The sequence below is a fragment of the Oenanthe melanoleuca genome, chromosome 5 (assembly GCF_029582105.1).
Source record: "Oenanthe melanoleuca isolate GR-GAL-2019-014 chromosome 5, OMel1.0, whole genome shotgun sequence".
NCBI lineage: Eukaryota > Metazoa > Chordata > Aves > Passeriformes > Muscicapidae > Oenanthe > Oenanthe melanoleuca.
Window position 1 is genome coordinate 9,083,081 of NC_079339.1, and position 18,382 is coordinate 9,101,462.

An 18,382-nucleotide genomic window follows, 5' to 3' on the forward strand; every position below is an offset into this window, starting at 1 on the left:
GAGTGGAGGATCTCAAAGAGCGTTGGATTCTGTGGAGGACTGAGCCTTTTCCAGCAGCAGATGTTTTCCCATGGATCGGGGGTCTTGTCTGGCACCGGCTCCTGGAGGAGCTGGAGGAGGCGCAGCAGGGCAGGTGGCCTCGCTCCAGCAGCTGCTCCAGGTCCTCCCACAGGAGCTGCCACATCTCCGCGTCCCGCGGGAAGGACAGCCCGGGCCACAGCGGCGCCAGCAGCTCCCGCAGCTCCCGGGCCGCCGCGGCGCAGGGGGCGCAGCCGGGCCCGCAGCCGCAGGGGATGTACGGGCGGCTCCCGGGGGCGGCCGGGCCCTGCCCAGGGCTCTCCTCAGCCCCCGGGGCCGCTCGGCCGCGCCGGGACCGCCCGGCCCGGCTCCCGAGGCGCTTCCGCGCCTTCCAAACGCGGGTGGCCAGCAGGGCGGCCGTACCGGCCACCAGCAGGACAAGCGTGGGGAGCAGGAAACTCATGGCTTCATCCATGTCCCATGGTGGCCGCACTGGGAGCCGGGGGGTGGTGGCACGTGTCCTGCAGGGACACAGTGCTGATGTCACAGTGCTGCGGGTGGGACACCTGCGTGACGTCACAGCCCTGCCACACCCCGGGGCTGAGGGGCTCCGTGTGGGCATTGGTGGCTCTCTGGAGCAGAACAGATGGAGAGATTATGAGCCAAGTAGGACACGGTGATGAGGAGGAGGATGATCGTCTCACCTCCTGGCTGACAGAGCCAGGGGCATGGATTGTCCCATGGGACACTGCAGAGTGCTGGAGGAGAAAAGGCTCTTCTCAGCAACCACCAAACCATCTCTGTTATCCACAGCTTTCCCATCCTGAATCCAAACCCAAACCTGTGCCACAATCTGTGAAGAAAATGAACCCTGTGAATCCTACTAGAAGCAAACAGCCAAAGCACTGAGGGAGAGCAGTGGAAGTGTTTTCCATGGAACATGTTCGTGATGGAGAACTGCACCAAGATGGAATTTAGCAAAGGGCAGAGGGGCAGACAGACTGGGTACCCAGGACATCCCATGTGGCACAGGGTAGGAATGTCATCTCCAATGGAGCACCTGATATCCAGGTGCCAGTTTATCTGTGTGGTCACAGAAGGTCCTGCAGGGTGGCACCGTCACCATGGGTTGAGGATGGGCTACTCCTGCCTGACTGGTTTGATGTCTGAGATAAGACCATGAGTACTGGAGATGATGTAAGGTGATGGATGCTGTTTTCCAGGCTGTTAGGAAGAGTTTGGATCCCGTCCCTCCCAGCTGCTTCTGGAGACGGTGTCGGTGAAATCATAGAATGGTTTGGGTGGGAAGAGTCCAGCTGGGAGCAGGTCCAGGCTGAAGGTCTGGCTGGACAAGGCCCAGTGGAAGCAGGGATCTGGGCTGGCTGGAGAGCAGCTGGGACCCCACTGGGGGCTGCTGGTGACTCCTGGCCAGAGATGGAGTCACAGAATCAGGATTGGAATCAGCTGCAACCCCCGCAGGCCAGGTCCTGCAGATTTCCAGGGGGAAATGCAACTGTTGGCCTGAGGCTGGTGTTAATTGGGATAATAACAATCGAAGGGAGACAATTGCATCTGATTAATGTCATGAGAGCTTGTGTGGGGATCAGAATAGGTTGAACTGATGTACAAGAATGTGGCCAGAGGAAGAAGCCCATGGCTGTGGGGAAAGGCTCTGTTGTTGTCCAGGGGGGATTTGACTCCATGGAGTTTGGGTGAGGCTGTGCTTGTGTGTGGTGCTGGGGAAGAGAAGGAGAGGAGCTGAGCTCATGGAATTAAGCAGGAAGGAAGACAAAAGGGATGTGAGCTATGTTTTCTCCCAGGGACACACACACAGACACATAGGGACATGGTGGAATGGCACTTTTGCTCCCTGGTGGGGTCCAGGGTGTCTTGGTGGCATCAGTAGGTGCTGAAGATTGCTTGGATGTGCTCCCAGTTTTTCGGCTTGTAGATTCCGACCCCTGTGGCACAGGGATGAGTGAGGCTGGGACATGGACACCCCCACACAGCCCCTTGTGCCCCACACTCCTCCAAGTGCCCACCTTTCTGGAGGGGACTCCAGCTGCTGAAGAACTGCCAGTAGGTCCTTTCAGTTGCATTGCCAGCCAGCCCATGGATGGAGGTCACAAAGGGACCCAGTTTTTCCTCCTTTATTGTGAAGCTGCCGGCAAAGGGAATGGGCTCAGACCTGGCTGGGCGGATGCAAACCCCTCCCCTTCTCCCCAGCCTCTGTCTCTCACCAAAACATGTTGGGTTTCTCATTCCTTGCCACCTCCATCACCCGCAGCAGTGTGGAGTTCTCTGGGACACACACCGAGGTGGAGTAGTGGAAGTAATTCTTCATCGTGTTGGTGATGGAGAACTGCACCGTGATGGGAGCTGTGGGTGGGGAGAGCAGCATGTGGGCACCTGGCACAGCCCACCTGGCACAGGGCAGGAGTGTCATACCCGCAGGGCTGGCTCCAGGTTGGAATCCCAATTGTTCCCAGCACTGGTGTCAGGGGCAGCTGTTGGCTTGGGGCCATTCCGTTGTGGCAGCACAGCCCCACCCACCTGCGTTCAGGTAGGACCTGTCCACGAGGGGAGGCAGCACCTGGGCCATGGCCATGGGCAGCAGGTAGTCATAGCTGCAGACCACGCTGAAGGCCTGGGCACTGTCCCACTGCCGCGGGGCGTAAAACTCTCCCGAGGTCTCCAGAGCCTGCGGAGGAGGTGGAAGGTGGCACAGGCAGCCTGGCAGCGGAACTGTGAGCCCACAGCCCCTCTCCATACCTGCAGGGCCAGCCCCATGCTGGAGATATTCCCGATCATGCCATGCCTTCTCTCTTGCTCATCCAGGAAATCGTTGGTCACCTTGTTTAGTGCATCATGGATCAGATTCTGCTTGTATGTGTGATTGTAGGCACACACCAGCGCCAGTACCGCCATGGCCCGGGTGTCTGTGGGATCCTGGTGTCACTGCCAGTGCCACAGAGACCCCTCTGGGAGCAGAGGGGACACGGAGTGGGGTCTGGAGGGTTCCCCTACCCACATCAAGGGAGCTATTGGGGTTCAGCAGCTCCTTAGCTACAGCCTCGACTGCATCTTGGATGTCGTATTCCTTCACCAGGCACAGGGCCAGGATGTCCAGGCTCTCACTGTACCAGGTGATCACTGCAAGGCAAAGAGGGGTGAGCTGATGGGGTGCAGCATGAGTGACACGCCCCAGTCCCCCCCAGTCCTTCCCTCATGTCCCTGTGTACCTTTTCTGCTGATCTCCTCATTCGTTTTCTCCTTCAGGATGGGCACCAGGTTGATGGTCTTCCCCATGGCATGGACACAGTGGGGGTCCTGGCAGGAGGAGAGGAGGGCAAGGACGTACAGAGCCACCTGTCCCGAGGTCATGTCTGTGGGGGCAAGAGGACAGAGTGGTGGGATGGGACGTGGTATCCCGAGAGCTGGCGGTGCCGAGCCTGCAGTTTGGGGTCGGCTGGGATCAGGTGCACCCCCTCCCCTGCCCTGGGTTCTCCTCCTGTCCCTTCCCCACCTGTCTGGGCTCTCTCCACTGCATCCCTCTTTATCTCCTGGAGCAGCCAGCTGTGGATGCAGCCGTGGGTGGCTCCAACCAGGTTCATGGCCAGCAGGATGCTGGGGTTCGGTGGTTTGTCAAACTTGACGGATTCCTCCATGCGGTGCAGCAGCTTCTGGACCTGGCAGGGGCAGGGATCTGCAGTCTGGTACCCCTGTGCCACTGAGGGCAGGTCGGCAGGAGCCCTGTGCATCATCCACTCGTCCCCCTGCAGTGTCACCGGTCTGTCTGCGCTGCCGCTGCAGGAGGAGTGACAGTCCCCGCAGCCCTGTGTGACCATGGCACCTGCCAGGGCCAGCAGGATCCCCATGCTGTAAGCCATGCTGGCCATCCTCTGTCCTCAGGAGAGCTGATCCAGTCAGGGCAGCAGAGTCCCGGGGGCACTCATCTCTCCAGCTGTGCCTCCTGCTTTTATCTGCTCCTGGTGCCATCCTGAGGTCACTTGCCCGCCCACTCCTGCTCTGGTGTTGCCACACGGTGCCAGTTTATCTGTGTGGTCACAGAAGGTCCTGCAGGGTGGCACCACCACCATGGGTTGAGGATGGGCTGCTCCTGTCTGACTGGTTTGATGTCTGAGATAAGACCATGAGTACTGGAGATGATGTAAGGTGATGGATGCTGTTTTCCAGGCTGTTAGGAAGAGTTTGGATCCCGTCCGTCCCAGCTCCTTCTGGAGACAGTGTCGGTGAAATCATGGAATGGTTTGGGTGGGAAGGGTCCAGCTGGGAGCAGGTCCAGGCTGAAGGTCTGGCTGGACAAGGCCCAGTGGAAGCAGGGATCTGGGCTGGCTGGAGAGCAGCTGGGACCCCACTGGGGGCTGCTGTTGACTCCTGGCCAGAGATGGAGTCACAGAATCAGGATTGGAATCAGCCGCAACCCCTGCAGGCCAGGCCCTACGGATTTCCGGAGGGAAATGCAACTGTTGGCCTGAGGCTGGTGTTAATTGGAATAATAACAATCGAAAGGAGACAATTGCATCTGATTAATGTCATGAGAGCTTGTGTGGGGATCAGAATAGGTTGAACTGATGTACAGGAATGTGGCCAGAGGAAGAAGCCCATGGCTACTGGGGAAAGGCTCTGTTGTTGTCCAGCGGGGGAATTGACTCCATGGAGTTTTGGTGAGGCTGTGCTTGTGTGTGGTGCTGAGGAAGAGAAGGAGAGGAGCTGAGCTCATGGAATTAAGCAGGAAAGAAGACAAAAGGGATGTGAGCTATGTTTTCTCCCAGGGACACACACACACAGAGACACGCAGGGACATGCTGGAATGGCACTTTATTGCTCCCTGGTGGGGTCCAGGGTGTCTTGGTGGCATCAGTAGGTGCTGAAGACGGCCTGGATGTGCTCCCCATCTTGTGGTTTGTAGGTTCCGACCCCTGTGGCACAGGGATGAGTGAGGCTGGGACATGGAGATCCTCAACACAGGCTGTCCCCAGGCCCCATCTCTGGGCCCCTCCCTCACCTTCCTCCAGAGCATTCCCAGCACTGAGGAACTGCCAGTAGGTCCTGTCATCCGTACTGCCAGCCAGCCCGTGAATGGAGGTCACATAGGGACCCCAGGATGTCTGCTCTGTCTGGAAACTGTGGGAGAGTTGAGAAGGCTCAGGCGTGGGTGGGGAAATGCCAAATCCCACCCCCAAAGCCGCCCTGGCTCTCACCTAAAGGTCTGGGGTTCCTCCTCTGCTGCCACCTCCATCACCCGGAGCAGAGTGGAACCTCTTGGGACTGTCACTTTGGTGGAGTAGTTGAAGTGTTTTCCCTGTAGCTTGTTGGTGATGGAGTAATACACCTGGATGGAGGCTGTGAAGGGAGAGAGTAGCAGGGTGGGCACATGGCACAGCCCACCTGGCACAGAGTAAGAACATCCTCCCTGCAGGGTCTGGGGGACTCCAGGTGGGATCAGCATACCTCTGGGAACGCCATGTGTCCCCAGCTTTGGGAACAGGGGCAACTGTTGGCTTTGGTACATATCCTGGGTGGCAGCACAGTCCAGGCCAGCCACATCCAGGTAGGACCTGCCTACCAGGGCTGGCAGCACCTGGGCCATGGCCATGGGCTGCTGGTAGTCGTGGGCGTACACCACGGAGAAGGCCTGGGCACAGTCCCACTTCCGAGGGGCATAGAACTTCCTTGTGGCCTCCAGTGCCTGTGGAGTGGGTGGGAATGACACATCTGGGAATGGGACCAGGTGGCCGTGATGCCACACTCCCCTGGCACCTCCCCTACCTGCAGGGCCAGCCCCATGCTGTAGATATTCCCAATCATGCCATTCCTCTTCTCCTGCTCATCCAGGAAGCTGTTGCTCACTGTCCAAAGTGCCTCCCGGAGCAGTTCCCGCACATCCTGGAGCTCCACGTAGTTGTAGACGCAGCTCAGCGCCAATGCCACCATGGCCCGGGTGTCTGTGGGGTCCTGGAGTTACGGCCAAGGCTGGGATAGTCCCCAGGAGAGGGAATGTGGGAGCAGAGGGGTTCCTCACCCACGGAGAGGTGGCTCTCAGGGCTCAGCACTTGCTTGGCCAGGGCCACCGATGGCCCTTGAGCGCCGCCCGCCTCAGCCAGGCACAGGGCCATGGTGTCCAGGCCCACGCTGTACAGGCTAGTTTTGGGAACCCCCTCAGCCTCTGAAAGCAAAGAGGGGCAAGATGACAGGGTGTGGGGACAGGGACACCCCCAGGCCCCCAGATCCCAACAAACCCAGTTTGGCCATCTCCTCATCTGTTTTCTGCTGCAGGACACGGATCAGGTCGAGTGTCTGCTCCAGGGCATGGACATGCTGGGGGTCCTGGCAGGAGGAGAGGAGGGCGAGGACGTGCAGAGCCACCTGTCCCGAGGTCATGTCTGTGGGGACAAGAGGGCAGCCGGGCTGGGCTGGGCTGGGCTGGGCTGGGCACCCCAAGAGCAGATGGAAGCCTGGTCCCCCAGGAGCTGCTGCCTTCCCTCCTTTCCCTTCCTACCTTTCTGGGCTCTCTTCACTGCCTCCTCCTTGATCTCGTGGAGCAGCCACTTGTGGATGGGACCATTGCTGTCCCCCCCAGCCAGGTTCATGGCCAGCAGGACACTGGGATTTGCCGCCTCCTCGAGATTTACAGATCCCTCCAAGCGCTGGAGCAGCTGGGAGACCATATCCTGCGGGGCCACTGGAAGGAGAGGAGAGGTCACCGGGGTCCTGTGTCCCATCCATGGTCTCCTGGTTTTCCATGGGTGGCTGACACTCACCACAGCCCTCGGTGGCCGTGCAGCCCACCAGGGCCAGCAGGACCCCGATGCCCAAAGCCACGCCAAGCATCCTCCTGGAGACAGCTGACCCACTCAGGGTGGCACAGTCCTGTGGGAATTCAGCTCTCTGGGCCTCCTCTCTGCTTTTAGCTGTTCCCAGTGTCCTTGTCCAGTCACCTGCCCTCTCACAGTCACCCCAGCTTATCTGTGTATCCAGCGGGAGAGGAGGGGTGTTGATTTTCCATTTGGGATCACTGGGGACCACTTGGACCACTTCAGTATCCACGAGGCTGGGATGTTCTATGGGATTCATCCCAGTATGTTCCAGAAGGAGCCACCTCAATCTCCACTCAAGGTCCTGGAAGCCTGAGGAACTCCATTGTTGGCTGGGCATTCTCCAGCTGTATCCCACTTGGACTTTTCCAGGAAACTCCAGCCCTGATAATCTAACTTCAGTACCAAGAAAAATGGTGCAGAAGGTTATACTGGACCCTGCTGGGAAAGGAATTCAAGGACAATGCCTGCGTCAGGCACAGGCAGCTCAGGATAACGGAGAGAAATTCCCGTCTAACTGGTTTCTTATCCTGCTGCCATAAGGTCACCCAGCTCAGAGGGGATGGGAAGGCAGAGCCTGTTCACTTTTGGAATTGTAGTAGGAGTTTTGGCCCTGTCCATCATGGAATCCTTCTGAGGTGTCCAGCTGCGAGATGAGCAGGGACAGGATGTGCTGGCTGCTGTGCTGGGTTTAACTGGGATGGGGAACTTCTTTCCTGGATTTGGATTCAGGATGGTAATGCTGCTGATAGCATTGGTGGTTGCTGAGCAGGGCTTGCCCTCCTGAAACACTTGGCAGTGTCCTGTGGAACAATCTAGGATGAGGCACCATCCTCAGGGACATTCCCTGTGCCGTGGGGCAGCCACTGGCCTGCAGGACAGGAACTTTTTGGGGCTGCCCTGCCCTGCCTTGATTTTTCCCCCATTTTTTGGTGAATGTCCATGTGGAAAAGACTTTGTGGAAGCATCGAGCTGCTGGCCAGGGCACTTGGACTCTATTGCATTTGGTTGGCACTAAATAAAGGTGCATTTTTTGCAAAAGTAAACTGGTTTTGTCCCCTGCTGTGTCTTTTGTGCTTTGAGATTCCTAAAAGAACCTATCAGGACTCCGCATGTGGTGTGGAGCCTGACAGGGCCCAAGTAAGGTCCCTCCAAAAAAGAGATTATAGCCCCAAAATGCCTGAAAATTCATCAGGGGTTTGTGTGTAAAATGTTGAAAACTGCAGATATTCGCATTTCTGTACATTCTGAGAAACTTTAATGCATTTAAAAACTGGTTCCGAAATAAAACTCTATATCTGCTGTGTTACAGACAGGATATAGACGGCGAGGAATTCTGATTACGGAGCAAGAGGGTTTGAAAATGCAAACATATTTCTGCGGGGCCAAGGCCGGGGCTGCTCCCGTAGGGAAACGCCGGAGCGCAGGAGCGGAGCCGGGAGCGGCTGAGAGCGCGGGGAGCAGCGCGGGGCACCGGGGCGGCTGCGCCGGGCTCAGGTGAGCGGGGAACGGGGACCGCGGGGGATGGGAGTTCAGGAACAGGGATGGGTGTCCCGGCACAGGGATGGTTTCCTAGCACAGGAATGGGTGTCCTGGCACAAGGATGGGTGTCCCGGCACAGGGATGCGTGTCCCGGCACAGGGATAGGTGTCCCGGCACAGGGATAGGTGTCCCAGCACAGGGATCCCTGTCTCGGCACAGCGATGGTTTCCCAGTACAGGGATGGGTGTCCCTGCACAGGCGTGGGTGTCTCGGCACAGAGATGGGTCTCCTTGCACAAGGATGGGTGTCCCGGCACGGGGATGGGTGTCCCGGCACAGGGATCGCTGTCCCGGCACAGGGATCGCTGTCCCAGCACAGGGATGGTTTGCCAGTACAGGAATGGATGTCCTGGCACAAGGATTGGTGTCCCCGCACAGGGATCGCAGTCCGGGCACAGGGATGGGTGTCCTGGCACAGGGATGCGTGTGCCGGCACAGGGATCGCTGTCCCGGCACAGGGATCGCTGTCCCGGCACAGGGATGGTTTGCCAGTACAGGAATGGATGTCCTGGCACAAGGATTGGTGTCCCCGCACAGGGATGCGTGTCCCGGCACAGGGATGCGTGTGCCGGCACAGGGATCGCTGTCCCGTCCCGGGACACGGAGCGGGAAGGCGGCAGCAGCGGGAGCTGCGGGCCGGGATCACCGGAGCTGCCTCGGCAGAGCGGGGCCCGGGGGGCCCGGGGCGGATCCGCTCTGGGACGGATTCTGTGGGGGCCGAAATGAACATTTTGGGGTAAAATCCGAATTAATGTGCATGGGAGAGAATGCACAGCTTGGGTAAGGATGGGGTGATCGGTGCTCTCGGGAGGGACCAGCTCGGGCTCGCTCTGTGTCACTGTGAATAATTTGCTTAATGGAACGAGACACCCGAGACTGCCGCGGGAATCCGGGAGTGGAGCAGGGAAGGAAACCTGGTCCGACTGCGGGAATGGGAGCGGGGGTCAGGCGGCGCTTCCGTCGGTCACCGGAGCCGCCCCCGCGAGGGCGACGTGCGACGATGCCGGCGAGATGTGAGGGACACAGATTGTAGGATTACCGACATCGGTAAGAACGGCTCTGTAGACGAGCGCATAACGAGAGATCCATAAACAACCCTCCCTCGTCATCCTTTTCCCAGCCCGCTGTGTTTCCAGGATCGTGGGGGAAGAGTTTGGGTCCGGACGAGGCTCTCGGGCACAGAGTGAGTTCTTGGCGTGTCCGTGTGGGGCCAGGATTTGGACTCGATGCTCTCTGTGGGTCCCGTGCCTTTGAGAGTGCAGGAAAGGGGCTCAGCGGGATTTTCCCCGCGGAGTCGCGGTCCCGCCGGCTCCGGAAGGGTTAAAGGGACACCGGGACACCGGGACCGGCCGGGGCCGCTCGAGCCCGGTGCTGCCGCCCCGCGGGGAGCGCCCGGTACTGCAGCCCGGACAGCGCGAACCGCGGGACGGCGGGGAACGGCGTCCCGGGAATGCGGAGACATCCCGGGAATGCGGAGACATCCCGGGAATGCTGGGGCGCCCCGGGAATGCGGAGAAAAGCTCAGAAAGCTGAGGCATCCCAGGGAATGTTGAGGTGTCCCAGGGAATGCTGAGACATCCCAGGGAATGCCGAGGTGTCCCAGGGAATGCTGAGACATCCCAGGGAATGCCGAGGTATCCCAGGGAATGCCGAGGCATTCCCTGCCCGGGGCACTCGGCAGCACGTCCCTGATGTGGTGCAGAAAAAGGAAAGTCCTGGGTTAGTGTGAGGATGTTTCTGGAATGGAACTGGGATAGGTGCTGATCATTCCATGGAATCATGGAGGGTTTTGCTTGGAAGGGACCACAAAGATCATTTAACAGGCTGTTGTCTGATTCCAGAGCAAAGAACATCCCAAAGTGCCTCCTGACCCTCATGGGCAGCAGGAATGTCTTCCACAGCTCCTGCTCAGGAATGGCAATGGCTGTTGGGAGCTCTGGATTGCTGTGGCTGCTGCTGGATGTGGTTTTCTCCTTTCAGGATGTTCCTCTGATTGATCCTTTCACATCAGTGTCCTAGGGCACATTTGAGAGTAATCCCAAGAATTTCAAACAGTTGAAAAACAGTGGGGAAAAACTGTGAACCTGGTCCACTTCTAGTTAATTCCAAACTTCTCCCACAACACCATTCTAGAGGAAACCTGGGTAAGGGATAAAGATGCAGAGGAACAAGTGTTGTAAAACCCCCTGGATTTCTGACACAGCAAACCTTCCAGTAATCCCAGCTGATGTCTCTGAGAAACTGTGGGATTGTACTGCTTTCCAGGAAAGCTAAACAAGGAAAGAGATGAGGGAACAGGTTTCCAATTGATAGTGATTTGATGATGTAGGAATGATTCTTGTATGTTTGATGCTTCCCTTTATATTCCTGGAATAATTTAAAATTATTTCTTTAATAAATGGTCTAAATTTGGCGTTTAAATTCTAGAGGAAATGAATGCAAAATTAATGCAGGGAGAGATTGTGGAATCATCATGGAAGGATTTGGATTGGAAGCCTCATCTCTGAGCCTGTCCTGGGATGGCTCCTGGCCTTCTGCCACTGGTTGCAGGTGGGCATGGAAGTGATGGAGATGTTCAGAATGTTGGTTGGTTTTCCCTGCCTCTGGCAATCAGGTTATTAAAAAGATTTTTCCAATAGGGAGACATTTAAACAAGAGGTGCCAAAAAGAACTAGAGCTTCTGCACAATGAAATCTGCAAGAATCCAACTTAAAATCCCCCCTGGATTGTCAGAGGTTCACCTTCCATGGATTGGTCACCTTGGCCAGGAGCATCCAATCCTGCTGGAAATGCACTGGACCAGGATGTCACCTTCATTTTATGCAGGTAAAGCCCCTCTGGGTGACCCCCAGTCACTGGAAGGACCAGACTGGGCTCCCAGGACACTAATTCCAGTTTTTGGGAATAGCACAGAGCCTTGCCCTTGCCCTGAGGTGTGGACACTGCTGAAGGCCTGGGCAAAATCGCCAGGCCTTTTTCTCAAGTTCTAAGTATTTTTCTCAGGCCATGAAACTTTCTCATCCTCAGCTAGGATTTTTCCCAAGCTAGAGATTCCTTCTTTATTGTAAACACAAGAGAAAGAATCATAACAGAGATAAACACCTGCAAGATCCCTGAGAAAGCCAGGGACAAGAGGTGTCTCTCTCTCTGACCAATGATCTGTTTGTATTTTGTTTTGCACAAACTGCCTTATTTAAGGCAATGGCTTCCTTCAATAAATTGCTCTTTCCTGCACCAAGCAAGAGAGTGTCTTGTTGCTGTGTTTTCCACTGCTCTGTAATTATTCTCCACAGCAACACAGAGGAGCAACCAGTGCCTCCCTCAGCCCACAGATCTCCAGGACAGACCACAGAGAAAATAACAGGAGTATGGAAATCCCCCACACTGGGAGTTTGTGGTGCTCTGGATTACATTTTGGATTTATGATGTTGAAGTGAGGCTGTGGAGTGGCTTCTCTCCTTTTCATTGTCATTGTTATCACTGTTCTGTTGCTCTCACTGTCATTATGTGTTGTCACTGATATTAAATTATTTTGTTTGTCTTGGTTTCCATTATTAAAGTGCTCTGAGCTGATTTTTGTCTCTGGTCTCTCCCCCATCCCACTGGGGGTGAGGCAGCTGCTGCTGGTGCCCAGCTGGGGTCCGGCCATGGCCCGGGGCACTTCTGGGAGCTCCGAACCCGAGGGACTGGAGCAGTTCTGGGGCTCACAATGGGAGCCAGAGCTGCGTTTTGGGGGTGCTAAATCAGGCTCTGAGCTTAGAACCAGAGACTAAATCGAGCATTTTGGAGTCCTGAGAGCAGGATCATCTGGCTGGAGCTGGGGCTCAGGCACAGGGAGTAAATGCTGTGCTTGCAGGGCTGGAGGGAGAGACCAAGTGCTGAGTGTCTGGGCTCACCAAGAGAAACTGAAGTGCAGCGTTTTGTTGGACGGGAATGAGCGCCCAAGTGCCGTGTTCTGGTGCTCCAAGCGGCTCTTCTGGCCAGGGCGAGCCCGAGTCTCTGAGCTCCGGGTCCCGCCTTAGGCACAGCCCAGAGCCGGGCTCTCCCGGCCCCGCTGCCAGCCCCGAAGCAGCGACTCGCTGGCGGCAGAGCCCCAGGGCCGGGTGCCGGGGCTCAGCGCGGGCTCCGGGAGAGCTTCGGGAAAAGAGAACTGGGGGAGGTGGAGGGGAAAGAAGGGTGAAGGAAGGAGCGGAAGGATTGAAGGCAGGTGGGGAGGAATTGAGGAGAAGGAGAGTAGGATGCGGGGGCAGGTGGGAGCTGGGGTGGGGGGTAGGAAGGGTGGAGGGGAAGGGTAGGGTTGGGGTGTGTAGGTGTCCTGGGTTGGTGTTTTGTCTGCTCCTCTCCCGCTCCCACACCTCGCTGTCTGCATGGAGCTGCCGCCGGTGCCCTTTCTTCCCCCTGGGGGGGTGGTGCCCCGGGCTGGGCTTGCTTGGCTGCTGCTGCTGCTGCTTGCTGCTGCTTGCTGCTACCCCAGCCCAGCTGCTTTTGCCCTATTGCTTCTGCCCCGCTGCTGCTGCTGCTGCCCCGGCTCTGCCCTGGCTGCTGCTGCCTTCCCCTTCCCCCTTCTCTCCTTCAGCTCCAAGATCTGTACCGGCTCCGGACGGGACCTGAGCATCAGAGACTGCCTCCGGAGCCTGCCCAAGAAGCTTCTCGCCCTTCCCAGCAGCGACCGTCTCTCACTTCGGTGAAAACAGTTCTTTTGTCATCTGGGATTGTACTTTCCTGTTGCTGGGAAGTGTTTTTTTCTTGTGTTTGTTAATAAACAAGTTTTTTCCACTTTTCCCCCCGAGTAAAATTCTCTCCGAGCCCAGTGGGGGGGAGGAATTGTGAGGGGGGTTTAGTCTGGGGGGCTCCTTTGGAGGCTTTTCCCCAGTTTTGTCCTAAACTTGGACAGTAGGGAAGAAAGGTAGGGGGGCGACAGCACCGGGAAGGAGGGGATGGGAGGGGAGAGAGGAGAGGTACAGAGGAAGAGAAGTATAGAAGTATGGAAGAAAAGAGGTAAAGAGCAACAGAAATGTGGAGCCCGGCCCGGCCCGGCCGTAACGCCTAGGGGGCAAGTGGCTGCAAAGGCGATTCCCGGTTTCAATCACCTCGGCCCGGTCCCGCCCCGAGCCCATAAATCCCGGCGGATCCGCGCCCGCTGTGCTGTGTGCTGTGGATGCTCGTCCCGGGATGCGGCGGGACCGCCCGGACCGGGGGCTGCTCCCGGCGCTGCGCGGAGCTCGAGGCGCTGAGACGCGTCCGGGACCCGCGCCTGGGCCCGGGGATTCGGGTCTGGATCCTGCTGGGGGTCCTGGGCCGAGCGGGCTGCGGGATTAGGGCAGGGATCGGTACCGGGAGCACCGCGGGCGGGAGGAGCCGCTCTGGGGCCGAGCTCGGTACCGCTGCCCCTGCTCCGACTGTGCCCGGTGTGGGACCGGGGCTCCAACACCTGCCCGGAGAGACCTGGTGCTCTCCTTTCCTTCCCACTTTCCCTGTGGCTCACACTCTCTGGGTTTAAACAGCCAGTGAAAACTGTTTACTCTTTATTGCCAGGTCATAAGATACTCTGATTGGGAAGGGACGCACAAGGAGCACCGAGCTGAACCCTCATGTGAACGGCTCATCTCGGCATTGAACCCACAGCCTGGGCATTTCTGCTCCAACCACGCCGGTCTCAGGTCATGGCAATGTCCTGCCTGGCACGGGAATACCGAGTGCCAGCAAGGGAATTCCTGTGCCAATGCAGCTCCTTCTTCTATACTAATGCTGCTTTACACACCAGCCTCTGGAATGTCCATAGGGCAGTGTCCTGCCTGTGTCAGGCAGTGTGCCAAACACTGCCCAGGGATGGGCTCTGGGATGGACACGGATAAAGGGCTGCTCTGAGCAGGCACCTGGAGATGCTGCAGCCTGGACAGAGCGCACTGATATCCCAAAAATACCACATGGTACAGCCGGCATTGCCTGACAATGTCAGCACGTTGGGTTTACAGAGGGGCTCAGACAGCAATTCCCAGCGCTGAGCTCCTGCAGCTCCCAGGTGTGTCCCAGCCACGCCCAATCCCTTTCCTGCCAGCCTGGGGACATCCTCCAGCAGCAGCGTTAAAGCCAAGGGAATTTCCCTCACAGAAATTAAATCCCAAGCAATGCCCTCGGAGATGCCTTAAAGGGTTAGCGGTGGATGAAGTCTTATTTGGATTAAGTTGGGAGTTTTCCTGGGAGCCAGCTGGAGCTGCAGAACTGATGGGAAGCTTTTTTTAGATGGATCACACTGCAGGTGCCCTGAAGGCAGGGATGTGCATCCCTTTCCTTAGGGAAAAGAACTCCTGAGGCTCTGGAATGAACTCAGCTGCTGCAGGGAGATGTCCTCCCGTGGGCACAGGGGCTGCCTCAGCGCCTTCTGCTTGAAAATATCAACTGGAGCCCAGGCTCGGGGTGGAATCTGCTGAATTCCAGGGAACTCTGTCAAGTGACCCCCCAGGGACACGGGTGGGGCTGGAGGATGAGGATTATAAACAGCAAATTCTATGGAATAGAAACCTGTCCTTGTCCTGATCCCACTGAGCTTCCTTGGAACCTCTGCTGGTTCCTGACACAGCTGGTGTTAAACAGGCAGCTTTGCATGGGAATATCCACACTCCATGAGGCACTGTGAGACTATTCCAGTGGGAATTCAGGGCTGTAGCTACAATTCATCTAAGCTAGCAAAGCTAAAATCTGGGCACTACACAGAGAACAATCTTTGTGCTGCCCCATCAGCCAAAGCCCTGGGCTAGGAAATTTCAGCAGCCAAATGGATGGAATTATCTAAATCCCAGAATCCCCCAAAGCGACAATCCAATCAGCTCCATTTGCTCCCAGAGTGTCCCTTCTGTTCCCCACAGGTGCCCTGGTGATGCCAGGGAGGTTCCTTTGCCCACAGCTCCTTTTTCCAGCCCAAGGTTTCCCTGCCAGCTGCTGCCATGGAAGGAGGACACGGCGAGTCCCGAGTTCACCTCAGAACAGTCATTCCCTCACCTTGAGGTTACCTGAGATTTTCCCCCAAAATTTTCCCTGTCTGTCCCCTTCTGATTTCCTCATTTTTTACAAGAAAGCATTCTTTCTCTACTCTGGAGATTACAAGCTTTACTCCCAAAATTTTCCCTACCTGTCCATTCCCTCTTTCCTTATTTCTCCCTCGGTATTTTCACTCTTTACCCTATGGATGCTCTGTTTCTCCTCCCCAATAACTTCCCTACCTGTTCCATAACTGATTACCTCAGTTTACCTCATGAAGTGCATTCTCTCTGCTACAGCTCATCTCAGATTTTACCCCAGGAATTTTCCCTACCTCTCCACCTTTGAATACCTCACTTTTACCTCAAAATATAAATTTTCTACCATGGAGATTTCCTCAAGTTTTATCCCCAGATTTACCCAGCTGTCCACAGCAATTCCCTCAGTTTACCTCAGGATGTTCCTGTTCTGTCCTAATCTCTTATTTTACCCCCTCAATTTTCCTTACCTGTCCAATACTGATTACCTCCTCCTTTACAGATTAACTCTGATTTTATTACCAAAATGTCTATTTTGTCCCCTATTTACTAACTAGATTTTAAAAACAGAACCACACAGGTTTATGTCTCTTTATCCCCAAAATATTCATTCTGTCCCCTACAAATTATGTCAGATTTTTTCCCCCAAAACCACTTCTTGTTCCTACATAATTACCTCAGGGTTTGCCCCTCAAATTCTACCTAATGTTGACTATTGATCACCTCATTTCTACCTCAATATGTTCATTCCATGCCCTGCAGATCTTCCCAAGTTTCACCTCTAAAATTTCCTTGCCTATCCCCAGCGACTGCCTCAGTCTTTCAGTGTTCACTTTCTCCCTAGAGATTACCCCCAAAAATTTCCTTAACTGTTCACAATTTATTGCTTCATTTTTACCTAAAAATATTCTCAACCTTTAGATTATTTCAAGTTTTGCCCCCCAAAATTCCCCTACCTGTCCACTCCTGTTTGCCTCATTTTTCCTTCATTATCTACTTTCTACCATGTAGCTTTTGTCAAGATTTACCTCCAAAATTTTCCCTACATGGCCACTACTCATCACCCCATTTTTCCCTCAGTGTTCATTCTCCACTCTTCAGATTTTGCCAAGTTTTGCCTCCAAAATTTTCCCTACTTGTTGACTGCTGAGTACCTAATTTTTACTCCAAAATATTCATTCCATCCCCCACAGATTACATTGAGTATTACCCCCAAAATTTTCCTTCCTGTACAATTTTAACTCTTTTCTACCCCAAAAATTTGCATTCTCTCCCCTAAACATCACCTCAGCTTTTCCCCCCAAAAATGCCACCTCGCTCCCCTCGACACCCCCTCACATTTTCCTACACAAACAATTCTTGTGTCCCCTCTCAATTACCCCTAAAAATGTCACCTCTGTCCCCTCTAAGTTATCCCAGGTTTTCCAGTTAGGAGCTGCAAGGAATTCAGACAGGGCAAATGACAGCAGGGAACAGCTGAAAATTCAAAGGCAAAATGAGAAGATCTACAAGCAAAGGGAGAAGGTTTCAGAAAATACTTATTCAAAATTAATTAATCAGTAATTATTTCCAGTTTCCCAGTGAGATGAACTCACAAGCTACTAAGGCCTGGTTGTCCCCTGCAGTGAGAGCTCAGCACACATCCAGAGGCAATTCCAGCATCTGAAAGAAAGAAAGAAAGAAAAATAAAGAAAAAGAAAGAAAAGAAAAAGGTGGTTTCTTCTCTTTCAAAGATATTTCAAGTTCTCAGACCCAAACCAACCTTTGTTCTTGATTTTGGCTGGGTAAATCCTGAGCTGTGGGCACAGGTCCTGTCATTCCTGCTGATGGGAGTGATGCTTCCTGGGGGAAATCAGCTGATTCCCAAAGTTCAATTCCTGCCCCATGCCTGGTTTACACAGGAGAAAACCTCTTCCATGAAGGGATTCTGCTCCATCTAATCCCATCTGCCCAGGCTGGTCCATGTGGATGTTGCCAGGCTGGGGCAGCACAGGCAGATGCAGCTCTCAGCACTCCCTGCTCCAAACACAGCTCTGGGCTCCTTTGCAAACTGCCTCTGCCATGAGGTTTGCTCCAGGAGAAATCAAGGAATGGCAGGGTGGAGATTACTTAATCACAAAGGGAAGCAAAGGATAAACACTCCTGTAAGAGCCTTTGGGATCTGCTGGGCTGAATTGGGAAGGGGACATTGATTCCCTGCAGTGCAAATACACAACAACCTCCAACCTGAAGCACAGACTGTCAGGTGGGGTCTGAAAGCACCACTTTGACAAGCTCCACTGTCATTATTCTTTTCAGAGCCTTTTCCAACCAAACTCTGAAGCTGACAAGCCCAAAAGCTCTGTCTGGAACAAAAAGAGACTCCCAGGGATGAGGCACATTCCCAGCAAACACTCCCAGCAGGGCACAGAGGCACCACTGGAGCTCCTGTGGGGCTGGGAAGGGCTGCCAGGAGGACACAGCCCCAGCTGGGGTGGCAGTGGCAGTGACAGCAGCAAATTCCCACAGGCTGATGGCACAACAGAGAGACAAAGCCAGCAATGCCCATGGGAGGTGCAGGTTTAATTCTGCTCCCTGCACTGCCACATCCCAGCAGGAAATCTCCAGGGGGGACAAAATGCAGCATCTGTCACCCTGATCCCACTTAAACTCAGCGTGTGGGGCCAACCCCCCACAGGGAAACACTGACCTGGCCTGGATCAGCCCCAGACACTGCCCTAGTTCTCACCTGCAACTGCTCCTGGGGCTGCCACCACATTCCTGACAAGGAGCCAGGCACGAGCACAGCCCCATCGCTCCATCCAGCTCCTCCCACTGCTCCCAAACCTCCCCCAGGTCTGTGCCGAGGCTGTCACCCAGCCCTGCAGCATCCAGAACTGCAATCCAGGAAGTTTTGATGCTGGAGTCTGCTGCACTTTCCCCCCTTCAGTGTTATTTTCAGGAAGTAACAAACCCAGCACAGTGCAAG

General features: G+C 55.4%; 2 protein-coding genes and 1 long non-coding RNA gene across 4 annotated transcripts; 1 reads left to right on the plus strand and 2 right to left on the minus strand.

Moving 5' to 3' along the window:
• Positions 1-1,917: 1,917 nt before the first annotated feature.
• Positions 1,918-4,384, minus strand: LOC130253611 (cobalamin binding intrinsic factor-like). Its single transcript, XM_056492313.1, is given in 7 exon segments — positions 1,918-1,979; positions 2,061-2,179; positions 2,259-2,719; positions 2,791-2,957; positions 3,046-3,180; positions 3,252-3,404; positions 3,545-4,384. Coding segments are annotated over 7 exon segments (1,470 nt in total). The 5' UTR covers positions 3,918-4,384.
• A 461-nt stretch (positions 4,385-4,845) lies between these two features.
• On the minus strand, positions 4,846-7,561 carry LOC130253677 (cobalamin binding intrinsic factor-like). The gene is made up of 9 exons (XM_056492440.1): positions 6,804-7,561; positions 6,542-6,724; positions 6,282-6,425; positions 6,065-6,208; positions 5,812-5,987; positions 5,494-5,731; positions 5,244-5,385; positions 5,048-5,166; positions 4,846-4,961 (listed from the first exon to the last, which is right to left on the minus strand). The coding sequence occupies exons 1-9, from the start codon at positions 7,195-7,197 to the stop codon at positions 4,900-4,902; spliced, it is 1,602 nt and encodes a 533-aa protein (XP_056348415.1). The 5' UTR covers positions 7,198-7,561; the 3' UTR covers positions 4,846-4,899.
• A 1,572-nt stretch (positions 7,562-9,133) lies between these two features.
• Positions 9,134-12,074, plus strand: LOC130253691 (uncharacterized). Of its 2 annotated transcripts, none has more exons than XR_008840596.1 (3): positions 9,134-9,581; positions 11,038-11,224; positions 11,692-12,074. It is a non-coding gene; the product is annotated as an uncharacterized LOC130253691 (long non-coding RNA). The 2 variants fall into 2 exon arrangements; XR_008840595.1 differs by lacking the exon at positions 9,134-9,581 and adding an exon at positions 10,825-10,948.
• The last annotated feature ends 6,308 nt before the right edge of the window (positions 12,075-18,382 follow it).